Source organism: Poeciliopsis prolifica, unplaced genomic scaffold (assembly GCF_027474105.1).
Source record: "Poeciliopsis prolifica strain line A6 unplaced genomic scaffold, Auburn_PproV2 SCAFFOLD072, whole genome shotgun sequence".
In the NCBI taxonomy this organism is placed as follows: Eukaryota; Metazoa; Chordata; class Actinopteri; order Cyprinodontiformes; family Poeciliidae; genus Poeciliopsis; species Poeciliopsis prolifica.
The window spans coordinates 611,687-632,700 of NW_026562447.1; the positions used below are offsets into that span (position 1 = coordinate 611,687).

Consider the following 21,014-nt stretch of genomic DNA (forward strand, 5'->3'; position numbering starts at 1 on the left):
AGCATCTGATGTGGTTTTCTGCATCCCTCACTTTGCATGACGTTCTGTCAGAAAGTGTTTTATCAAATGTAATTTGACTGAACTTCCATGACAGTTTTGCATAGCTGTCCAGTTTTATTTCAGGCAGTGTTGATGTTGCATTGAAAAAATTTTCCCACCTTTGAAACTTGCGCATCACTTTCATATTCCAGCCACAAAACTGTGAACTCTGTGAAATATGTGATATATGGTTTTTAAAAATTGCACAAGTAAAAATCTTCACCCTGATTCCTTCTTACTCTGTTACCCCTAAATTAAATGCAGTACCAAAAGCTCCCTTCAGAAGTGAGAAGCATCACAGCACTGATCCATCCATTATCCAAAACTGGAAAACTGAGAGGATGAGCAAGGAGAGGTTTGATTAGAAAAGCTGCCAATGTTTTGAGGTCACTCAGTTTGATACACAGTGGTTGAAGGATCATGATGTGAGGATGCTTGTCTTCAGCAAGAACAGGACAAATGATCCCGGTTGATTGGAATATACATAAAGTTAAATACTGGACAATCTTAAAAGGTCAAATAACATCTGAACTGTGCCTGTAAAACACTAGAAACACAGTGAAATATGGCAGGAGCAGCATCATGCTGTGGGAATGTTGACAAATGACTTTTGGCTCTGTCCAGGTTGACTGGACTTGAACTACTTTAAAACATACGGACAAAAGTTGTTGGTCTGCCACAGATGTGAGTTGTACCAAAATAAAAGACAAAGAAGTTTGTGTTTAGAATGCAGAGCAGTTCAAGGGATATGAACCATTTGGCACAGCACCGCATGGCTTTCATGTTCATATTTTCATAAGCTGCAGTGTTGTTTTGTTATTTTTTTATCTCCTGGCTTTAGAGGCTGGCTCTTCCTCGGATATGCAAACAATATCTTCCCCTGGCAGTTCTATATTTTTTTTTCTTCTAGATTTTGAGTTAGTTCAAATTCAAAAACGCTTATTAGGAATTCACTGCTGCACCTTGGTGCTCTTACTGTGCAGGTCCGTGTTGTTTTAAAGAAGAGTTCCCACTGAGCCAAGGCACGCTGTCCAAAAGCCAACCCTCACTTTGTGTAACGTGATATTTGACACAGTGTTGTTTTAGCTTTGATTGCCGTTGCTGCGTACTTCCCAAAACAGCAGCATCCCGCTTTTGAAGAACGCCATTAAAATATAGTCCGGCACAGAGCCTCATACATATTTAACAACTAAAATCCTCAGTGCGGTACTGCTGTGCTGGTGTAAGCTGTTACTGTGCTGCAGCCTCTCAGTAGTGTTGATCATTATGTGCGTATGGATGAAGTCACTGACCAACATGGTCTGTTTTATATAAAGACAGAAAAACATTATCTTTAGGATAACAGTTGTTTTTGCCATAGCTTCTTTCACAAGATTGGCAAATTCGTAGGGTTCCAACTCAGTTTGGAAAGTTTTGGAATCTGATTTCAGTACTTTTCAGGTTTGAATTGGTACACAAGACATTTTGTGTTTTCTTTGTGTGAATGTTGTGCTATTTTTTCTACCTTTTTTCTTTCTTTAATCATTGTCTTGCTTTTTGACATTTTCGTTTCAGTACATGTGTCTTTCCTTAAGTCTTTTTTTCGCTTTCTTTTGTCCTACTTTTTTCATTCTTTCTTGCTTTTGTCCTTTATTTTTTTTCTACATTTCATCCTTCCCTTCATTCTTCCTTTTGTTCTATTGTTATTTCTTTGTTCCACATATGAAATCTGCCAATTGTTCTTATGCAGGCCTGAAAACACTGGAAGTTTCAGTGTGGAATTTTTTTGTTTACATGGAAAATGTGTTTTACAATCCTAATCTACCTTTTTTACTACTCTCAGTTGCATCAATGTTTTCTTCTAATCTGCATCAGTGGTTAATGGTTTGATTGTGTTGCACCTTTTAAGGAAATGTTCATGAATGTGGCTACTGTGAGGTGGATCTTGTTTCACCTCTGCTGACTGGGTTCATTTAAAGTAGAGTCTGAATAACAAGTCATAAAAATGACACTGTTTAGATAAGCTAGACACAGGCAGTGTTTACCTCTGTGTATTTGAATAGGGCCAATATGCTGAAGTAAAAGCTAACAGATAACATTTTTACCTTTGCTTCCGTTTCTCCAGTTTAAATGAGGTTTAATGTGAATTAGTCAGTTCTTGTAAACAATGATGTTAAAGTGCTACAGTGCTCTATGTTTACAGTAAAAATGAAAAAAAAAAAACATTTAAAAATCCTTGCATTCCTTCACTTAATGCTATAGATGACAAGCTGGTAAGAGTTCAGCCTTTTTATGCAAATGAATGGTCCTAGCTTACATTGCACCCTCCACATTTATTTGCATCTCTGGTAAAAGACATGATGTCACATAAATTCATTCTCTGCCTGATTTGAATGGTAGTTCTGGAGTATTTAATAGCAATTGGCTATGTTGGGGACAGTATCTAAACAATATTGTTTCTCCATCAGGCATTCACAGTACCAACCAGACTGCAACAGATTTGTTGTATATCAAACCTCCATAGCATGAGAGCCGGTCCTCTCATATGCTGTGTTTACGCATATGTTCACCATTTCAACACAGTTTGTGGAATTGCATGTATTACTGTAATGGTGCAATTCTAAAGTTAATTATTTTTACCCTGAAATGTTGGATTATTGACCCGATAACCATCATACTTGACCTCATACTAAAAGATATTTGAATTGATTGCTAGCCTCTTTAGCCTGAGACTAAGAATTAATTAAGTTATAAGAGATGATGCTGGATTGTGAAATGTGTATGAAGTATTACAAAACAAACACACTTGCATAAATACGCAATGCTTATCCTATTGGGGATGCAAGGAAATCCTGGTGGCCTGCCAGGCTTATAATACACTGGTGGAAACCCTGAAACAGATTCATAGTGTATTCGGTGGGATGGGGGTTCTACTCTTGATGTCTGATCTAAATTTTAGAACCTGATAAAGACCAGATTGTTTATTCATTAAATCTATAATTGACAGAGGTTGTAGGATTAAAAGAGCCTTTCATTAAAAGCTATAACTGTTTAGTTTCTCTATAGCATTACCTTGAAATCTCATGGTAATGCCTTTAATAGTTTTTTTATTCTCAGAGTCTTCTTATCCATCAAGTCTTGAGCGTCAGATCTCATTTCCTCCTCTCATTGTAATGTGTCTTAGTGCTTTATGAATGCTTGTCACATTATCTTATTCTCTGTAACGGAAGAACTCTTTTTCATTTTTTACATCCTTCTTACACTTTATGTTCAACCCTCTGTCTTTTCATCCTTATCAACCTTCTATCTCTGTTTAAGTTCTCTTTGATGAAGCTACCTTCCCTCCTCTGCTTTTCTCTACTGTCATTCTGCTTCTTTCTATTTGCATAGACTCCCAGGTCTTTTCAGCCATTAACCTTCATCCTTGAAATGTGTCAGAGCTCCCTCCTACCTCAGCTCCAAATTCTTGACACCAGATCTTCCCCTCTCCACCCACTGTCTGTTTTTATTCCCCTTCCTGCCCCTCATTTCTCCATGTCGTCTCCCCACTGTGCGAACTCTTGGCTTACAGGCTCCTGTAGGGCAGCAAGAAATTTCTCAGCCTCATGCCCCCAGAAGGGAGCGACTCTAATTTGATTCAAGGTGAAGCAAGTTGAGTCGTGTACAAGAGCTTCATCAGATGGTACAACCTTAAAAAGAACGTCGCCCCTACCCCCACCTTCTTTTCTCAATTCACTCTCACTCTGTTGCTTCTGGGGAAAAGTTGGGCAGCTGCATGCTGTCTATAAAGCCAAAACATCTGTGGGAAGTAGTCTTTGGAATGTCTACCAGATCAAATGACTCAGCAGGCTTTTGCAGCAACACTCCATTGCCTTCGCATAGCAGTAAGGCTCTGGGAGAAATGCATTCTAATGCAACTGTAAGGTGCAACCTTGCACATTTAAAAGCATGTTCGAGGGTTTTAAGTTGTCATGTTCAGTATTGTGCCCCCGGCTCCTTTGAGGCCCTGCAGCATGAGAATCATGTGAAAAATCATTAGTGTTCCTGTAATTACTTAACTGGCAGTGTAAAGGTCAGGATAACTTATTAACATGTCATATTAAGGTTCTGGCTACATTTGACAGTAATTATGTGCATCCTTTTGCTTTTCTCAGCTTTTTTAGTTTCTGAAATGCCTCACTGATTTTGTTCTAAAACCCTCATATTCCCTCCAGATGTTTGTCTTTTTTTCTTTTTGTGCATGACATGCATAAAATGCAATGCCTTGCAACAAATATTATTGTCTTTTACCTTATATCTACTGGATTATTGTCACACTTGGTGACATTTTGTCAGGTCATGACTGCAAATCTTGCTATATTTTATTGAGATTTTACATGACAGACTATTACAAAGAAGCACATAGAAGAGTTTTACAAGAAGAAATAAGACAAGTGTGGCATCCATTTGTATTCAGCACCCCTGACTCAGAATTTTGCAGAACCATCTTTTGTTGCAATTACAGCTTCAAGTCTTAGAAAATGGCACTATCATCTTTTCACATCTAGCGACAAAGACTTTCTTCTTTCAGGAATGGTTCAAGCTCATTGAGACTGTTCAGGTTTTGCTACATATTCTGAATTGGATTTAGGTCTGAACTCTGGATCATTCTAACATAAATCTGATATAATCAAAACTATTCTATTGTGTGTATATAGAGCTGTATGTTTAGGGTTGTCAACTTTCTTCACTCAAGTCTTTTGCAGCATCAAATATTCTTCCTGTATTTTGGAACTCCACAGAAAAATCAGAGACTAGACGCATCTGCAAAAACTGAACTGTAGATAGCTGTATATTTTTAGTATGAAAGATGCTAAAGGTCATGAAGAAATTTATGTGAAATTTCCCTAGAGAGAAAACATTTTATTTACTGCAACATGGATTTATTGTAATCAATATTTCCTTAACACTTCCAAAGCTAAAAAATTTTTATAACCATAGTTGAATTAGATTTTATTTAGAGGCATCAGAATATAAAAAGAGCTGAAGACACACCACACCAGTTTTGATTGTGCCTTTTTTAAAACAGTTCAAAACTGTTTTTAAAACAGTTCAAAACTGTTTTAAAAAAGGTTTTCAACTGTGAACCACTTTATGTTTGTTTTCCATATATACATAATATTTTGAGTTTGTTAGCTGTCAAAGTGGTTTGTATACTGGTCCATAATAGTATGCATTAAAAGTTGTATAAAATAGTTTTTTCTTTCTTGCTTTTTGTGATTAACAAGGAAAACTGATGAGAGAATCAGGATAGAATGTAAATTATTAATGTCAAATGGATAATTTAGTATTTTTGACAACCATTTATTTGATAAATAAAGCATGTTTTGTTCATTCTGCATAACTGTTGACAATCCACCCTGAACAAAATATTCTCAACCCTGTTATTTTATCTGTTCACTTATCATCCATTTGTCCATCGTTTATGACCCAGACTACTTCAGATGCCTCTGATCTTTGTTTACATGCCCCGTGTCTGTGAATGCTCAGTGTTTCGCTCTTTACCCCCCGAAGAGGTTACATGTTGTAAACATTGTGATCTTCTGACAGTCCAGCCATCAATACTTTTCTATGCTTTGCTTTTGATATCAACAGGTTGTGTGGTGAATCTCAATAAGCTGCTCTGTCCCCTTGTTTCTGAAATATTCCCCCCTGTATGTTTGCAGAGTATGAAGACGGCAGCCTGTCGTCGTGGGTGAACAAGGAGCGCTTCCAGGGATACCTTCATATTGACGGCTTTACCCTGTATGAGCTTGGAGAAACAGGTAGCGCATTTCAACTAAAAAACTTGTCAATTTTAAAAGTTCAAACACCAAATATACTTTAATATGCATTAATACACAGAGTGGAAATCATTTTAGCACTATGGTAGAAGCCAGCATCAGCAGTCATCCTTGTCTCCTTTCTTGGTTGCACGGAGCATAAGGAGCATATCAATATTTCTTTACCAGATGAAACAAAGCTAAAATTTTTTACAGACTCATTTTGAAGCTTTTCTGCTTTATATTTTGCGCTGTAGCTGTGTTTTTTTTATTTTGTTCTTTTATGCATATAGCTCTTCTTTAATCTTTATGACCAAAGACGCTGGTAAACATTTCTAAACTGCATATTAAAACACAAGCATAAGTCAAGCATGTCAACAACATGTTATATAAATAACGCCCTAATGTTTGGCAACCTCGCCCTCAAACGTGTCGCTTGCCATAGGGCAGCTTTAAAATTAAAAGTCAAACATCTTCTATCAGAAGCTTGTTCAGCTTCAACTGTACTCAAGGAGCTATTTTTTGCTCAGTCTATATGCCCTCCAGAAACAGCTGGGTTTGTTATTCTTGTTCAAAAACTCCTTTCCCTGGAAAGGTAATTTAAGCTCAATTGTGAAATGCAAACTGCCTTTTAAACAGCGGTACATTGATACTCTGTGCAGTGCTTCTCTAATATTAGACAGTATTTTCTTCCTTTATAGGCTTTATACTTACAGCATTAGAGCAGCTGAGGTTTGCTGGATAAGTGGCTGGATTCCAAAGAGGTGTGCACTTTAATGCAGGGGTTTTTGATATGTTCACGTTTCCTAAGGCAAGAGAGTTAACCCTGATGTTTTCCCTAAAATACTTACTGGTGCAAAAATGTTAATGAATAATCTGTACATTTCTCCAGTCGCCTTTCACTCCTTTACATTTTACTTCCATTAAACTGAAATTTCTCAGACTTTGTAAGATCTTTTCTTTAATTTAACGGCACACAAATTCATATTGAAAATATCCAGTACAGCATTGTCAACTTCACATGCAGAATGTGGAGTAGGAGTGTAATGCATTGTTTTGTTGGCTAACTTTTAAGTGACACCAAAACAAAATAGAGTGAACTCCCAGCTGTCTTTATGGTCTGATATTTGGAGAGATTAAGGTTTCTCACGCAGCTGCAGAAAGAAATGTTGACCGAACCATGTCAGGGTGTGCATTTTTCAACAGCAGTAAGCTCACTCTGCACTTAGGTGAATTTCTCACCTAAAACAACTTCAAACTAAATGTAAACATCTCAGATATGGAAGAAAAATCAGCTCATGTTCAAATGCAGCAGATTGTAGAATCCAATCATACATAGTATGATTGGATTCTGTATGTACCCTACAGTTCAGTCTCTAAAGGGGCTTCTCCACTAGAGCGGCTTTAACTGGTTCTCCCCCAGTCCAAATTAATCTCCATTTGGTTGCTGTATGCGGTTCTTCCACGTTTTCGTACTTTTTTCGGGAGTAGTACAAGCCGTGCCAGCCAGCAGACTGAATTCAAAGATTGTCTTATTTATGTTACTGCAAACTCCATATAACAACATCTCAGCCACCAAAGTGGGGTGGCGGACATGTTGTCTACTATCATAAAGCTGCACAGCGTGGAGAAGTGTATTTATGAATTTAATCTTGAGCACACGTGTCAACTTTTGGAGTGGAATGACTGTGTTTCGTTACCCTGCAAGCAGCATGACTCTCAGAAGAATGGGAAGAAATGAAAAAGCGAGAAACTGCATCTCCAGTCAGCGAGATGCAGTCAGAATTACATAATATTATTTAGTTGTGATGTAGTTATTTCTTTGTTTTAAATTTTTCTTTATAAATAAAGTTTGTGTAAATTTTACTTTACATCTTTTGACCTTGTTACCTAAATCTGAAACCTTGAAGTTTTTCCATTGCTGAGTGTTTCTGCAAACCTCATTAAAATGTCAACCAAAGATGCTGCACGCTCACAGCCGCCCAAATTCCTGCCTAAATTCACATCCACAATACAGAGGAACAAACTGTACTTTTTTGGCTTTAATTGATCAACTGTGGTAGAACCAAACCAGACATTAACCGGTTAGAAGGAGACATGATAGTGGAGAAGTGGTTTAAGTCTGGAGACATAGGATTGCTACTGGTTGCAGGATCTCATCTCCATTTCTCTTTGCATTGGGATCTCCTCCAGTGTTGAAAATTCTTGTTTTTCCATCATGGAGAAAACACCGTCCCACTTCCTCCATCATAAGCAGTTTTGCAATTTTAAGGAAGATTTGGCAAGTTATTTATGGGTGTAACCCATGTACACAACTCTATTCAACCTGCATATATGGCGCCATTTTGAAGAGAGAATAAACAGGCTTTCTAATGATAAAAAGGTGAATTACATAGAAGCATTGTAACAACAATAAAATCAACCAAACACAAACCTTACTACTTTAAGGTTTTAAAGACTACTGTCTTTACACAGACAGTAGTTTGTGTAAAGTATTTGAATCTATTTAGTCTGATTCAGGTTGCTTTCTTTCTCCTTTAAGCAAGACTTCCTGCTTTTTAAACCTTAGCAATACTGCTTTAATTGGATAAACAATGTGTGACTGTTAAAGAATTTGCAGTTTTGATTTATGTAAATGCTTGAAGGAAGTTTAAAAAAAAAAGTTGGCAGAAGCCCTGTTGCTGGAGTCTTTTCAACAGAATATCACATTTCATGGACTGCAGCTCAGTGGAGCTGCTGGGATGACATTTTATGCTTAAAAAAATCCTCCCCTCCATCCCACACATCATAAGTCATACTGACACAGAACTCTGTACCCACATCTAAATACTGGTGTGACCCAAAAAAATCAATGAAGAGCCTGAAACCGTAATTTATTTAACTGTGAGGATTTAAAGGACAGAGAGGCAGACAGGGAGATGAATTGGCTGCATATTGAAAGCAGAATATGTTTGGCGATATTAAAAAGCACTTCTCCTTTTATGTTGTCGTGCACTGGAATATTGGAAGGTTATTCTTCAGAAGCGGAGACATCCGCAATAACAACACAGGAGAACCAGAAAACATTTGTCATCTTCCACGTACCAATTTTTGTGCCCTCTCGTTTTCCTACATTTATCACATCAATATCACGCTTGCTGCATATTTATACTGGATTTAAGGCACAAACTGTTAGTCTTCAGCTGGGTAAACAATACAGTCACTAAACCAGTGGATTATAGAACTGAGCTGGCTATAGTTTATGAAAATGCTCTGGCAAATTTACAGAAAAACGATGTGAGGTCTCAGATGGATGCATTAAATTAGATTCCGTCGCCAAGCGGGTCTTTAAGCTTGCAGCAGACGATATTTTAACTTGATGGACTTGAGCATTTATAAGATATTCAGAAATTCTCTCTGATGAAACATGATCTCATTCTCATCCCGAATCTTTTGATGTGAGCGATGATCAGAGCCTTGGCATTAAGAATCCCGCATGGCACGGTAATCAAGCCTTAATGATGGAAGAGGTCAAATTGATTCTCGTTTTTAAATATGGGCTTGTGGAAAACAACCTTAAGTTTTATATTGAACTGTGTTTGCTCTCCATCTCTGGGTCGCAAATAACACCAAATATCATGCAGAGAGACTTGATAGCAGAGAGTAGCAAGCTGAAAAACTGGTGAGTAATAATAAGTCTGAATCTGATTTTTGTAGAGGCATGTTTCGCATGAAACACCAAACTTCTGAAGCAGGACCTAAGCTCATGTGAATAAAGTGAAAAAGCAACAAAACACATTTTGGCTTGTCTCCTAATATCCAATTAATGCTGCATTTGATGAAGTCTGAGACAATTGGAGATGAAGATGAAAACATAACATAACGTGTTATGATGAAGACTAAATAGTTGGGTTTCAAATTCAAAAGTTTTGGCTGTAATTGATCTTTTTCGACCCCATATTTATGCTTATATTCGTACCCCTCACAGATTTTGGTTTAATGAAAAATGATAAATGAAAAATGATAGGTTTTGTATAAACCTATCTTATAAAAGCATAATTATACATGTAAGTTAGGCGCTTAAATTCCGTGACAAAAAGAAAGGAAAGGAAGAAAAAAAAAGAAAAAAAAAAGGAAACACTTGGTATTTTATTCTATGTTGCATGCCTTTGTGTTTTGTGTTTATGATGTAAAGCACTTTGCAATGCCTTGTAGCTGAAATGTGCTATACAAATAAAATTTGATTGATTGATTGATTGATTACTTACATGTTCATACGAAGTGTTAGATTCTTGCTGGCTGACTCGAAAACAAATAGTAAATCACTCGGAGTCTACCAAAATTTCAAATTGCCATTCAGCAGCCATTGGAAAAGAAACTACCACAAATTCAGAAGTGGATTAATGTCAACTGAAATAAAATTAACAACTCCAAGCACAAAGTTCTTTGATGAAATTAATGTTTCCATGTGAACAATTTTCCATTACAGCTACATAATCCTGCACTGAAGACCGTAGTAATGATGCTCCTCAGCTGGTTGTATTATTGCACCACAACTACAATTGTTGTCTCTGCAGAAGAAAGTGCAGAAGAAAAATTCTACAATTTTTGGAAAATTTGGGCCTGTAATTTGCAGTGAAAACCTGTGAATGCTTAATGAGTTGCAAGCTTTTCTAACAATATTGTTACCACACAGAACAATATAAGCCAGAAGAAGTTTCGTGAACATATGAGGAGTTTAGAAGATACTTTATGAAGCATGATAAAATAATCATATTAAAATTGCTGGTTAATATTAAAATAGAAGAGAATGCATTGTTTCTTTTTGGTTTAATAGGAAGTGTATCCCAGATTAAAAAAAAAAGAAAAAAAACTGCAGTGATGTTTTAAAATCTCAGTACTCTTTCAGACAAGCCACTGATGAATTACTTTTCAATGCATATTATTCCAGTTCAGTGTACCTTCTTAAGTTCTCAAATCCTTGCTGGCATTAATTATGCACATTCCCGCTTGAGAAACTCCCATGAAGACAGGCGCTCTGCAGTTGGAAGAAATGCACACAAACTAAGCCATTTATTAAAATTTCTTCTCTGCATTACAAGTATTTATCTCTTCTTCTGACTCCAGGCTGTCCACTTTCTCTACATAACCTTTCTGCATCAATGACCAGCAGGGGGCAGGCTGCCTCTCTCATCTAAATGTCAAGGGGCTTCCTGCCTCAAACCGTAGCAGCTTAAATAGAAGACCTTTTTAAGTTGTGTAAGAGTCTTTTTTTTTTTTTTTTTTAAGTAGACCTATTTGTCATTTCATGGGTTTTGGTTTTGAATGGCACCTTAATAGCTCTGCAACAAACTGAGCACTTGTTTCCTGCACAACGAAGCAGAAAGCTGAAGTTAGTTTAATGTTTGAGCGATTAATGGGTAAATCAACCTCCATGTCTCTCCTTTTCTTTTCCCTGTTGAGTGCTGCTGAAGCATCTCTCATGCAGCTCCTACAGTTTGGAAAAGTCTGGAACTTAAATATTTTCTCAGATCTGAATTAATATGGAAGACAAAAAATCTGTCTGTCCATCCATTTATTTATCAAACGTTCCCTTCGTCCATTTATTTGTTCCTCCTTTCATTCATTTGTTCGTCTTTCTGTTCGTTCATCCATTGACCAAATTTATGTGCCTTGGTTTCACATGATTCCAGCGTACAAATACTTAATATGCATCCACAGATCTGACTGTTTATACACCCATGCATCTGTGCATCCATTCACACTTCCACCCATAAAGTCTGTAATATCTGTTGTAAATTTTCTATGAATTATCATTTCAGACATACTTATTTAATATTGTTTCTAAATATCAAAGGAGTTCAGATATTTCCTTTAGGAAAAAGAAGTAATTTTGGCACAAAAGTTGTAAAAGAATCCTCCTGCCAGTGTCTAACTGGTCTCAAATTGTCTCCATCTTTTCTTTATTATGTGACTTAAAAAAAAAAATTAATCAATGTCTTCCTGCCACAGGTAAACTAGTGGCAATTGCGATCATCGACGAGAAAGACCCCACAGAGCAGAGCGGCAGGTAAAGACAAGACAGAAATTAAAAAGCTGTGCCCGTAATAAACAAATGGCTCTCCACACTCTCCACCATAGAGGCTTTTCAGTGTGTGGCTTTCGAATAGAGATAAGACTGACTGTTATTGTTTGGAGCTCCCCACAAATTGCAGCCAACGGCTAAAAATAAATAAAAAATAAGAAAAAAAAAAGGATGGGCTCTGACTTATGTGGCTTTTCACTCTCTTCTCATTTGCTTTTAGATTAAAGACCTTGATGCAGCGGGTGGCGAAGGAATACAGAGAACAGTTTAACAGGTGAGGCACGGAGACACGATGAGGTCAGAGATGAAAATCCAATTTATACATTTATTTCAGGACGCCGTACTCTCTGGGGAAATGCTGCCAGTCTATTCACAAGCAAGTTTATGCTATTGTCAGGGCACGTCTGTTTTCCCTTTCTCTCTTTTTTTTTTTGTAGCAGTTCAGTGGAAAGGTAATTATGTGAAATGTCAGCTTCCAAATATAGGTGTTCTTTTCAGCTGTCAATCACAACCGCAGCTCAGCCTTTATTAATGCATAATTTTCTGTTTTCCTGCGCGAAAACAACTCTGTACCGGGGTGTTTATGTTGCGTGCTGCGCTGCTCGACCTGTTCTCTTGCAGGAACGCTGCTCTGTAACAAGGCAAATAAAAACAAAGCAGTGTATAATTTCAGGAGAAGCTATTTTTGCTCCAAGAGGATGGGAAGAAAAAGAAGCAGATTTTAACAAAGGGTTTCAAATAAAAGTGTGTTGATTGTGCGCAGTTGGTTAACTTAAAGCACAGCTGGTGGGTCATCCTCCAGCTGAAGGATTCTGGTTAAAGCAGGAATATACTGTGCTGAAGTGGCTGCTGCATTTGAATAAAGATGTCCTCCTCAAACCGCTGTGATCAAAGCGCTTCTCCCTCTCCAGGCATTCCCATTAGGGCTGATTGAATTACTCAGATCCCCATCATCAATTATACCACTATCTGCCACACTACCTTCCGCTGTTGCTTCATTTTTTTTCTTCCCCCAAAGATGTCTGAATTTGAGTTCCCCCCCACTGAGATCAGAGCCGCCTGCAGGGTTCTGACACACCTAAACGGAGCTTGTAATTACAAGTCGCTGGCTGCAGTGTCGCCCCTGGTGGTATGTAGAGGTAGCACATGGAGAGAAGAAATCACAGGAAAGGGCTGACATTTGAACAAGGCAATGCCGTTTGATGCAGTGCTGTGGTATTCAACTCACCCACCACTTGTGGCGTTCGTGGCCAAACGGGATTCTCGTCAGTCGGTGGGCATGAATGTGCTGGAATTGAGCACATGTTGCTTTGTCTTGGTTTTGATCTGCCAGTTGGAGCTGAAAATAAGAAAAGCTTTATCACAAAGTCTCACAAACTGAGACCTCTGAGCCTTAATTTATATCCATAAAGGATTTTAGACTCTCATAATTTCTCATTTAAAGCCCACGAGAGTCCGGGTAAGCATACTTGTATACCCAATGTTTAGTTTTATACTTTATAATGTTCACATTATCCAAGAATAGATTTTTTTTAGGAGTTCTATGGCATTGTTTTGGTTTTAGATCCCATAAGTACGTAGTTCTGGTTTTTCAGTTCACTCTACTCTGCTCATTTAGTTGTTTTTAGTGGTAAAACAAACAAACAAAAAAAACTTTTCAAACCCAGCCCAAAACGGCAAAGTAAAGGAACAGAAAGCAGTGTGCTTTTAGCATACTGGGAACCAGAAAATAGAAGGAGCATTGGGCTTCAAGGGATTTAAAAGAAACTTCAGTGGAGCGGCTTAATATATTTTTTTCTTTTAAAATAAATTCTTTTGCCAGTTTTAATCTAATAATACCAAAGTTCATTATGTATTCAGTGAAGATATTTTTGTAGGAACTTGAAATCTAAAATTGATACTCCTGCAAGAGGATGGCTGCATGGATGGATACATTGTTTATTAGATGGATAGTTGCAACAAGAACCTATGGTTTAGATGGATGGATTGAGAAATAAATAAATGTGGGGATTGATAAACGGATAAACAGATGAATGGATCCATGGATAATTGGATGGATGCATGCATTGATAAATAGATTAATAATGGACAAATAGCTAAGCTGATACAGTTAATTTAAAATCTTTAATCTCATGATTATTTATATGTCTGACCCTTAGTTCTGTTTTAAGCAAATAAAAATAACACCAAAACAAAAATATTTCCCTGAATTTATAAGCCCCCTCAATCCAATGCTGTGCTCTTTCTGTTTGCCTCTGTTTCATCCACGCTGTGCAATAGTGATGCAGTGAAGCGACCGTATACTTTCAAATGGTTCTCCAGTGGGAGGCATGACGTGTAACATGACAGCCTCTGTTTTCCAACATGACTGATTCCACCATGCCACTTCTCTGCACATTGATGGATTTGGTTCTAGGACACAGGTGGAGCAATCTAACCTCCACCAAACATCTGACTAGGAGCTACATTGTAGTTGTGAGACAAAGTGTGTCTTCAACACATTCAGTTTGATTTGGCTCAAATTCAAAGTTTTTCTTTTGCATTATAGGGATGAAGTCCAAACCTCTCCTTGTAGAGGTTGAGTTTAGTTAAAAACACAAAAAAACCAACTGGATTTTGACAAACAATTGAAAGTGAAACCTTAATGTATAGACAATTCAAACCTGGACTGAATTATTCTATACTGATTAGGAAGACTTTAGGATGTAGCCTTGAATCTTGAATGCAATATAAAGTTAAGCAAAAGCAATAAGTAGTCTTATTTCCCTCTCAAGTATTATTAAGAACCTGCTTCATTTTGTGTTTTGTTTATATATTTGACAGCTATATAAGATTTAGCTGGTTTTGCTGGTAGACCTTTAAATTTTCAAGTTTGAAATCAACTTAAGTTGATATATTTGACTCAGGAATTTGGATGAAAATGGAGCAGAGAACATCAAACATTTCTTTGTATTTTTGAGATGCTGTATTGCGTAATATTGTAATTTCTTTAAAGTCAATATTATTTTATTTAAATCTGCTTGACTGGTCTTCGCGTAATTAGAAATATACCTGGTGAACCTGCCCTTATAAAACTACAAGTGTGGGAGTGTTTAATTAAACTTATATTGTGTTCTTAGCAGCCTTCTTAATGGTTCAAGGCATGTCTGTGAGAAGATTAAAATGCATAGGGATCAAATCTGCTAAAAAATAAAGAGGCAAAATCTGAAAAAAAAAACAAAGAAAACAAAATTATAGCCTTTCCATGTCACATTTTCAGTGTTGCATTTCCTCACTTCTCTGGTAGCTCTTGAGGTGTAAATCATTTTCTACTTAATTCAGATCCGTATCTCACGCCGCTGCTGTTTCCAGCGCGGGCTTTTACTTTATGATGAGTTTTATTCCCAGTCCGGTTTGCTATTGTCAGTACGATTACCTCGAACATTGACTGAAGGTATTCTTTTTTCTTTCTTTTGTTGCCTCCACAAAATTTATTATATTGTTCAGTCTTAATAATCATGCCATTCACATAAGCACATGCGGTACTGCTCAGCACCATGGGGACAATCCGCCTATATGTAGCAATGATTCAAAATGAATATAATGTATATGTGCGGGCTGTCGCAATCAGTCATTCGGCAAAAGTCGCCAGTTTCTCTGGCCCTCTCCCTCCCTTCCCTCATCTGCTTGCAATGTGTTCTTCTCAGACATAGTGCAGTACAATGAGGTACAAATTGAATTCCTCCTCCTTCCTTATCATTTAGATAAATAACCCAAGACTTTTCTGTGGCGAAGAAGATGAGGAGAAGCATAGGGACGGTGCAGGATGGAGCTTTGGGGATATTTTTTTTCATCCCCTCCCACAGTGACAAAAGCGTTCTTATGTTTTCAGCAGCATGGACATCATATTACTTTTAACCAAGTTTTCTATTTGTGTGATATTGTGCATTGAAGACACTGTCCCAGTTTATGCTAACAATATACAGCCCAGAGAGATGGGAGAAAGAGCTCATTTTACTCTCTCTTATTTTTCTTGCATCTCCAGAGATTTCCAGTTTGGCCACATGGATGGGAACGACTACATTAACGGCCTCATTATGGGGTAAGTGTCTCTGTCCTCGTGTCACAGTCTTCTCTTTCAGCCTCACCTTACCTTCTGTCAGCCACTTATCTAGGTCTGCAGTGGCTTGTAATGCTGGCCTTTTCCATTAAGGATTCTGTCTTCAGGAGAAGTCAATTACACTGAAACGCTGTCATTTTTACTTGTGCCGCTTCTTGGACCTTCAGTGACCATGGCGCAAAGAAACAAAAAATCATTCATAAGCTGCTGCAGATTGCCATCTGAGAAGGCCATGTAGAATGGAGACCTCCTTCAGCAATTTTTACACCATTTTACCACCTTCACTGAGGTATTCCTAAATAAAATTCAGTGCAATAAATGTCCTCAATGGCCTTATTGTAGTTCTCCTGCTTACAAATTTGGTTGTTCTGTGAAGGCCTAAGATATGTGTTCAATATAAACAATGCCAGAAATTCCTACCTAAATTAATGGTAGTAACGCCATTGGTCAAAACTTTCCAATACACGCCAGTAGAGTTGAAACCCTATAAAGAAGTGATGTCAGAAAAACAAAAGTGGATGAAAATATTAATCTGCAGATGTGCCATTTGGTAAGGATGGTTTGGTTCCCAAACACATGCAGATATAATTGCAGTGCTCCTCATAGAGCTGGTCAATTTTTTCAGAGGTGTCACAGTAAATGGGCTTGAATAGACATAGACAACACTTTTAAGATAAAAACCAAACAAACACTTTTTCCCCTGCTAAATCCAAATTAACTACATTGATTGTGTTAGAATTAGAAAATGTTGTTGGGCTCCGTATCAATGGATTGAATCTATAAAGGCCTAATGTTTAAAGTTTTTGCCTCAGAGTGCAGCAGTAATAATGAAGGACGATCCGGCTGGAGCAGCTTTGTACCCAGTCTGGGGCCGATTGTTAGGGTGTCATGCTCTGAGAGACCCTCCATCTGACATGCCACACTTTTTAATTAGATTCAATACCACAAGTGTTACAGACCAGCAGGGCTGCAGCAGCCGCTTGTCTGTTTTGTGTCAAGTAACTTCTAGTGCCTCGTTATGTGTGTCTGGTTAATTTAGTGTGAGAGCCTGCATGCGTAATGGGTCTGCTGCAGGATGTTATTTTAATTTGAGCATGTTATTGTTTGTCGGAGAGAGATTATAGCAGCCATACTCTTCTAAGTCCTGTCTAATTAAGTCAGTGATTCAGTAGTAGGCTGCAGATTCTAAATGTGACCAAATACAGCTGACAGAGTCCTAAATTTAAACAGGAAGTGAGTATATTTAGGATTAAAAGGGGTTGATTAGTGTTTCTAGTTTTGCATGAGAACATGCAGCATGCAAAATGCAGGGTTTCATTGGGTTTGAATGTGGCTGCGGTAGTGCAGGATTAATTGCCCTCTTTTGAGAAATAAAGTCCTGCGTTGTCCACCAATCCTTTCCCCTTAGGAGGCTCATAGAAATAAATCTGATGGCTTTTTATCTGCCTTTCTGTCATTGCCATGATGACTGTCTGGCAGTGGTCTGTCTCTCTCTAAAGGCGACCCCAGCTTTCATCAGGGGCACATAAGCACACCCAGGAACACACACATATCTAAGATAACCGCTCTGAGTCTCAAGGGTATCCTTGGGTTTGTTTTAATATAGGATTATTGCTAACATCTTTACCAGGCAGTGAAAGACTAAAGATGTGAGATATTGCTGTGTGGGAGGAAGACTTTTATTAGAGGATGTGAATCATTAGAGAGTAACTTTAAATCAGTCTGTCAGTTCCACTTGAATATAAGCAGTGATTGCTGGTGTTAGGGTTGGGGATGTTTCACTAACAATCTTGTTATTTTTAAAGCTATACTGAGTCATGGTAGCGGTGGTTATCAAACAGGAAGAGCTGCAGTGTTGACTCTCAAAACCTGTGTTTTCACAAGCATATTCACAGTTGAATTTATAAAATATGTGCTGTTGGTGAAGGTGAAGGTCCATAGATGTTTGTGAAGAATAGCTAAAATTGCAAGATACTTGAGAACCTTGAGACTTTTTCCTCCAATATCAACACGAGTCCTGCTGATAGACTCCAGCCAAAGACGACTTCATATTAAAACTGAACAGCACTTAAAAAAATGGATTAATTCAAAGGTGTGTTCATTTTTGCACCAAAGTTATTGAATTTGTGTATTTTGTTTTGAAATTATTTATAATGGTTTAATCTCTTAAGGGCCACCATAGTATGAAGCAGCCATTTTTGTTTGCATTGGAGAAAAAGTGACTCTGCTGGTGCAAGGCATGTTCCTTCATCATTCCAGTGAACCCCCTGTAGTCCCACTTAGAGGCATAAAGGCTAATCCATATTTAGTTTAAATGAGGGCCATCTGTTGGAGTACGGTGGTGAAAATATGCATTCATTATTTCTGTCTGTGTGTGTGTGTGTGTGGGTGTGTGTGTGTGTGCGTGTGTGTGTGTGTGTGTGTGTTTGGAGCTCTCAGCTGGACAGAGTAGTGAAGTGTTGATGACTCCACCACACGGGTGTGTGTGTTTGCACTCTGGATCTCAGCTGGGTGGTGGATTGGGACATTGATGGATATGTGTGCGCATGTGTGCAATTTGTTGCTGGGTTGAGTATCACCGCAGGGATATGAGATAGCGGCACAGTGATGCACTGTTTGTGTGACTGTGTATGTGCGCATCTAAGCAATGGCATACCTTATCTAAGCCAGGCTTTGGTGTTGCACAAGATGTGTGGAAAAAGGATTAGTTGTTTTATGACCTTATTCCTTATCTCACAAGGATTTATAATTCCTCTGCCGATTTGTGGAGATTAAGCAGCTCAGGAGTGTAAAGTGAAGGTTACTGTGTGAGTCCTCTGCTAAACTAAAGATGAGTGGACCTCTGGGCCACAGCATAGAGGCAGAGGGGCTTCCCTTAAGACGGCTTGTGATTTACTAAAAGGAGTTTTTCACCAATTGGGTTCCAGTGCTTGACCAGACCTGGAGATGAAGCCAGAATCTGTTTAAAAAAATAAGAAACAGAAAATGTTTCTACAGCTATATAGAGAACACCAAATATGTCAGTAAAATATTCTTGTTAATTTGACTTGTATTTAATGTTAAACATCAGTAATTAATGTCTTTATATTATAAACTATGCAGATTAATGGGAAACTAAGTTCTTTATTTAAAATGACACATCTGCAGTAAATCTATAGTGATGGTGTTTTCACTTAAAACATCACCAAATAATGAGCTGAATTTTTTTTTTTATGAATTTTGGGATTTTAACATAAAACATGTTGGTAAGTAAAACGTTTGCCAAAGTTTAACATAAAAAAGCTTTGTTGCTCTGCTCTTAAAGCAACACGCAGGAGCATTGAGTTTATAAAACCAGTTTTGAAATTTTAAAATAATTAAATGTTTTTTATGTCTTTTGCTGTAACAAACAAGAAAATCTCCTGAGTTTCCCTCATTTTGCTGGAAAAACAGAAGAAACAACATGATTCCTCATCTTGTTAGAAGTCTTCTCTTTGAAAGAAACCCTGTGGGAAAAGTTAGGTTCCTCTCAGTATGAAACACCTTGTTTATCAGATACTATATTATCGGTGTCCCAATTTGTTCTGTAAGATAACTGCATTATGTTCCCACTTTGATAGTGGCAACTTTTGGTGCAGAGGTAAAGAAATGAAATGTTTTGTTTTGTTGTTTTTTTTTTCTTTTTCTCAGGGAGGTGACAGTGCCTTCCGTTATCATCCTCAACACATCCAACGAACAGTACTTCATGCCCAGCGAGCTGATTGAGAGCACGGACCAGCTGGTCCAATTCATCAGCAGCGTTCTGAACGGTTCTGCACAGGTTAACACCCTCTACTCCTCTCGTCTCCCTCCGCTGCTTTCTGTTTAAGCTTTCAGCTCAGAATAGCCCATTCATCCGCTTCTCCTTGTGTTGTACCATTGTAATCACCTCAATGGTCCTCATTAATCACGCATGTTGTCTTGCATTGTAAATCCTAAGACAATTTGCACAGTAAAAGAAATTGCAATCTCCTTTTGCATGTTTAGCTTCTGTTTAGCCTCTGTCCTGCTTGGACAGATTATCAACAAGTCTTTGAAATTTAACAGCCAGATTCCTTTATTGCTCTGTAATGACGATGTTGAGAAGAGATTTTATGGTTCCTTCCTGCTCTACAGTGAAGGCACCAGATGTATCAAACCATAAGCCAAACATCCAGAGATTCTGTCTTTTTTTTTTTTTTTCTGGGATATTTTTGGCTTCTTAAAACAAACCACCTCCCACAAAAAAGGGGAGCAGCAAAAACCTGCAGTTTTCTGCCGTCCCGTTCCGGGCAAAGCCTGGGCAGCTTTAAGCTTTTCACATCATGACCATAATGTTTGCCGTGAGCCTCTTTCACGGCTGGTCTGGACTTCATATATACGCATGCAGAATAATAGTGGTTGGAAAGTATTCTGCTGTGGGTTTCCAGGGAATTCTTGAAGAGGAGGAGCTTCCCCCTCCTCTATTAATGAATAAAATCTCTGAACACAGGGATTACAGATGGTAAGTTTTGCTTCAGACATAAAAAGATAAGGATGGTGGTCTGTTCCAACTTTTCACTACTGCTTTTTTTTAGAAGATTTTGAACTCCCTTTTATTGTGGTGCATGACCAGCTTTAGCATTCAAGTCTTCTATACTTGAAAAGCATTTCTTTCTCTTACGCTTCAGTAAGGGAACAAAATGCTCAAATGGCGTTCTATAAAAAGCATTGTGAAAACTTCTGTATCCATCTTCCTGCAACAGAAGCTCAGTGTGCAACAGCTGCTACCTAAAAATTAGCCTCATGCCCTCTTCCAGCTAATTTACTGAGGTCCTGTTTGGGGCAGAGCTAATTAACTGGACATCCTGATGAATTAGCTTCAGCACACATCATTCATTTCTAAGCCCAGATGCTTTTATAGGCAAATGAGGTCAGAGCTGAAACATGGGACACAAACTAAAGCTGAGGACGTTTAATAATTTTTTTCCTGAAATACAAATTTCTATTGAAAATGTGTTAATCACATGACTTATGCTTTTGCAGTGTGTTAATC

The 21,014-nt window shown here is 37.9% G+C and overlaps 1 protein-coding gene across 1 annotated transcript in view; it reads left to right on the forward strand.

The window, feature by feature from the left end:
- tmx3b (thioredoxin related transmembrane protein 3b) overlaps nucleotides 1-21,014 on the forward strand; it is a 41,279-nt gene that overhangs the window by 12,868 nt on the left and 7,397 nt on the right. Inside the window, exons 10-14 of the mRNA XM_055020959.1 lie at nucleotides 5,724-5,822; nucleotides 11,811-11,868; nucleotides 12,104-12,157; nucleotides 15,908-15,964; nucleotides 19,652-19,781. Coding sequence (XP_054876934.1) covers nucleotides 5,724-5,822; nucleotides 11,811-11,868; nucleotides 12,104-12,157; nucleotides 15,908-15,964; nucleotides 19,652-19,781 — 398 coding nt within the window. The remainder of the gene's footprint in view (nucleotides 1-5,723; nucleotides 5,823-11,810; nucleotides 11,869-12,103; nucleotides 12,158-15,907; nucleotides 15,965-19,651; nucleotides 19,782-21,014) is intronic.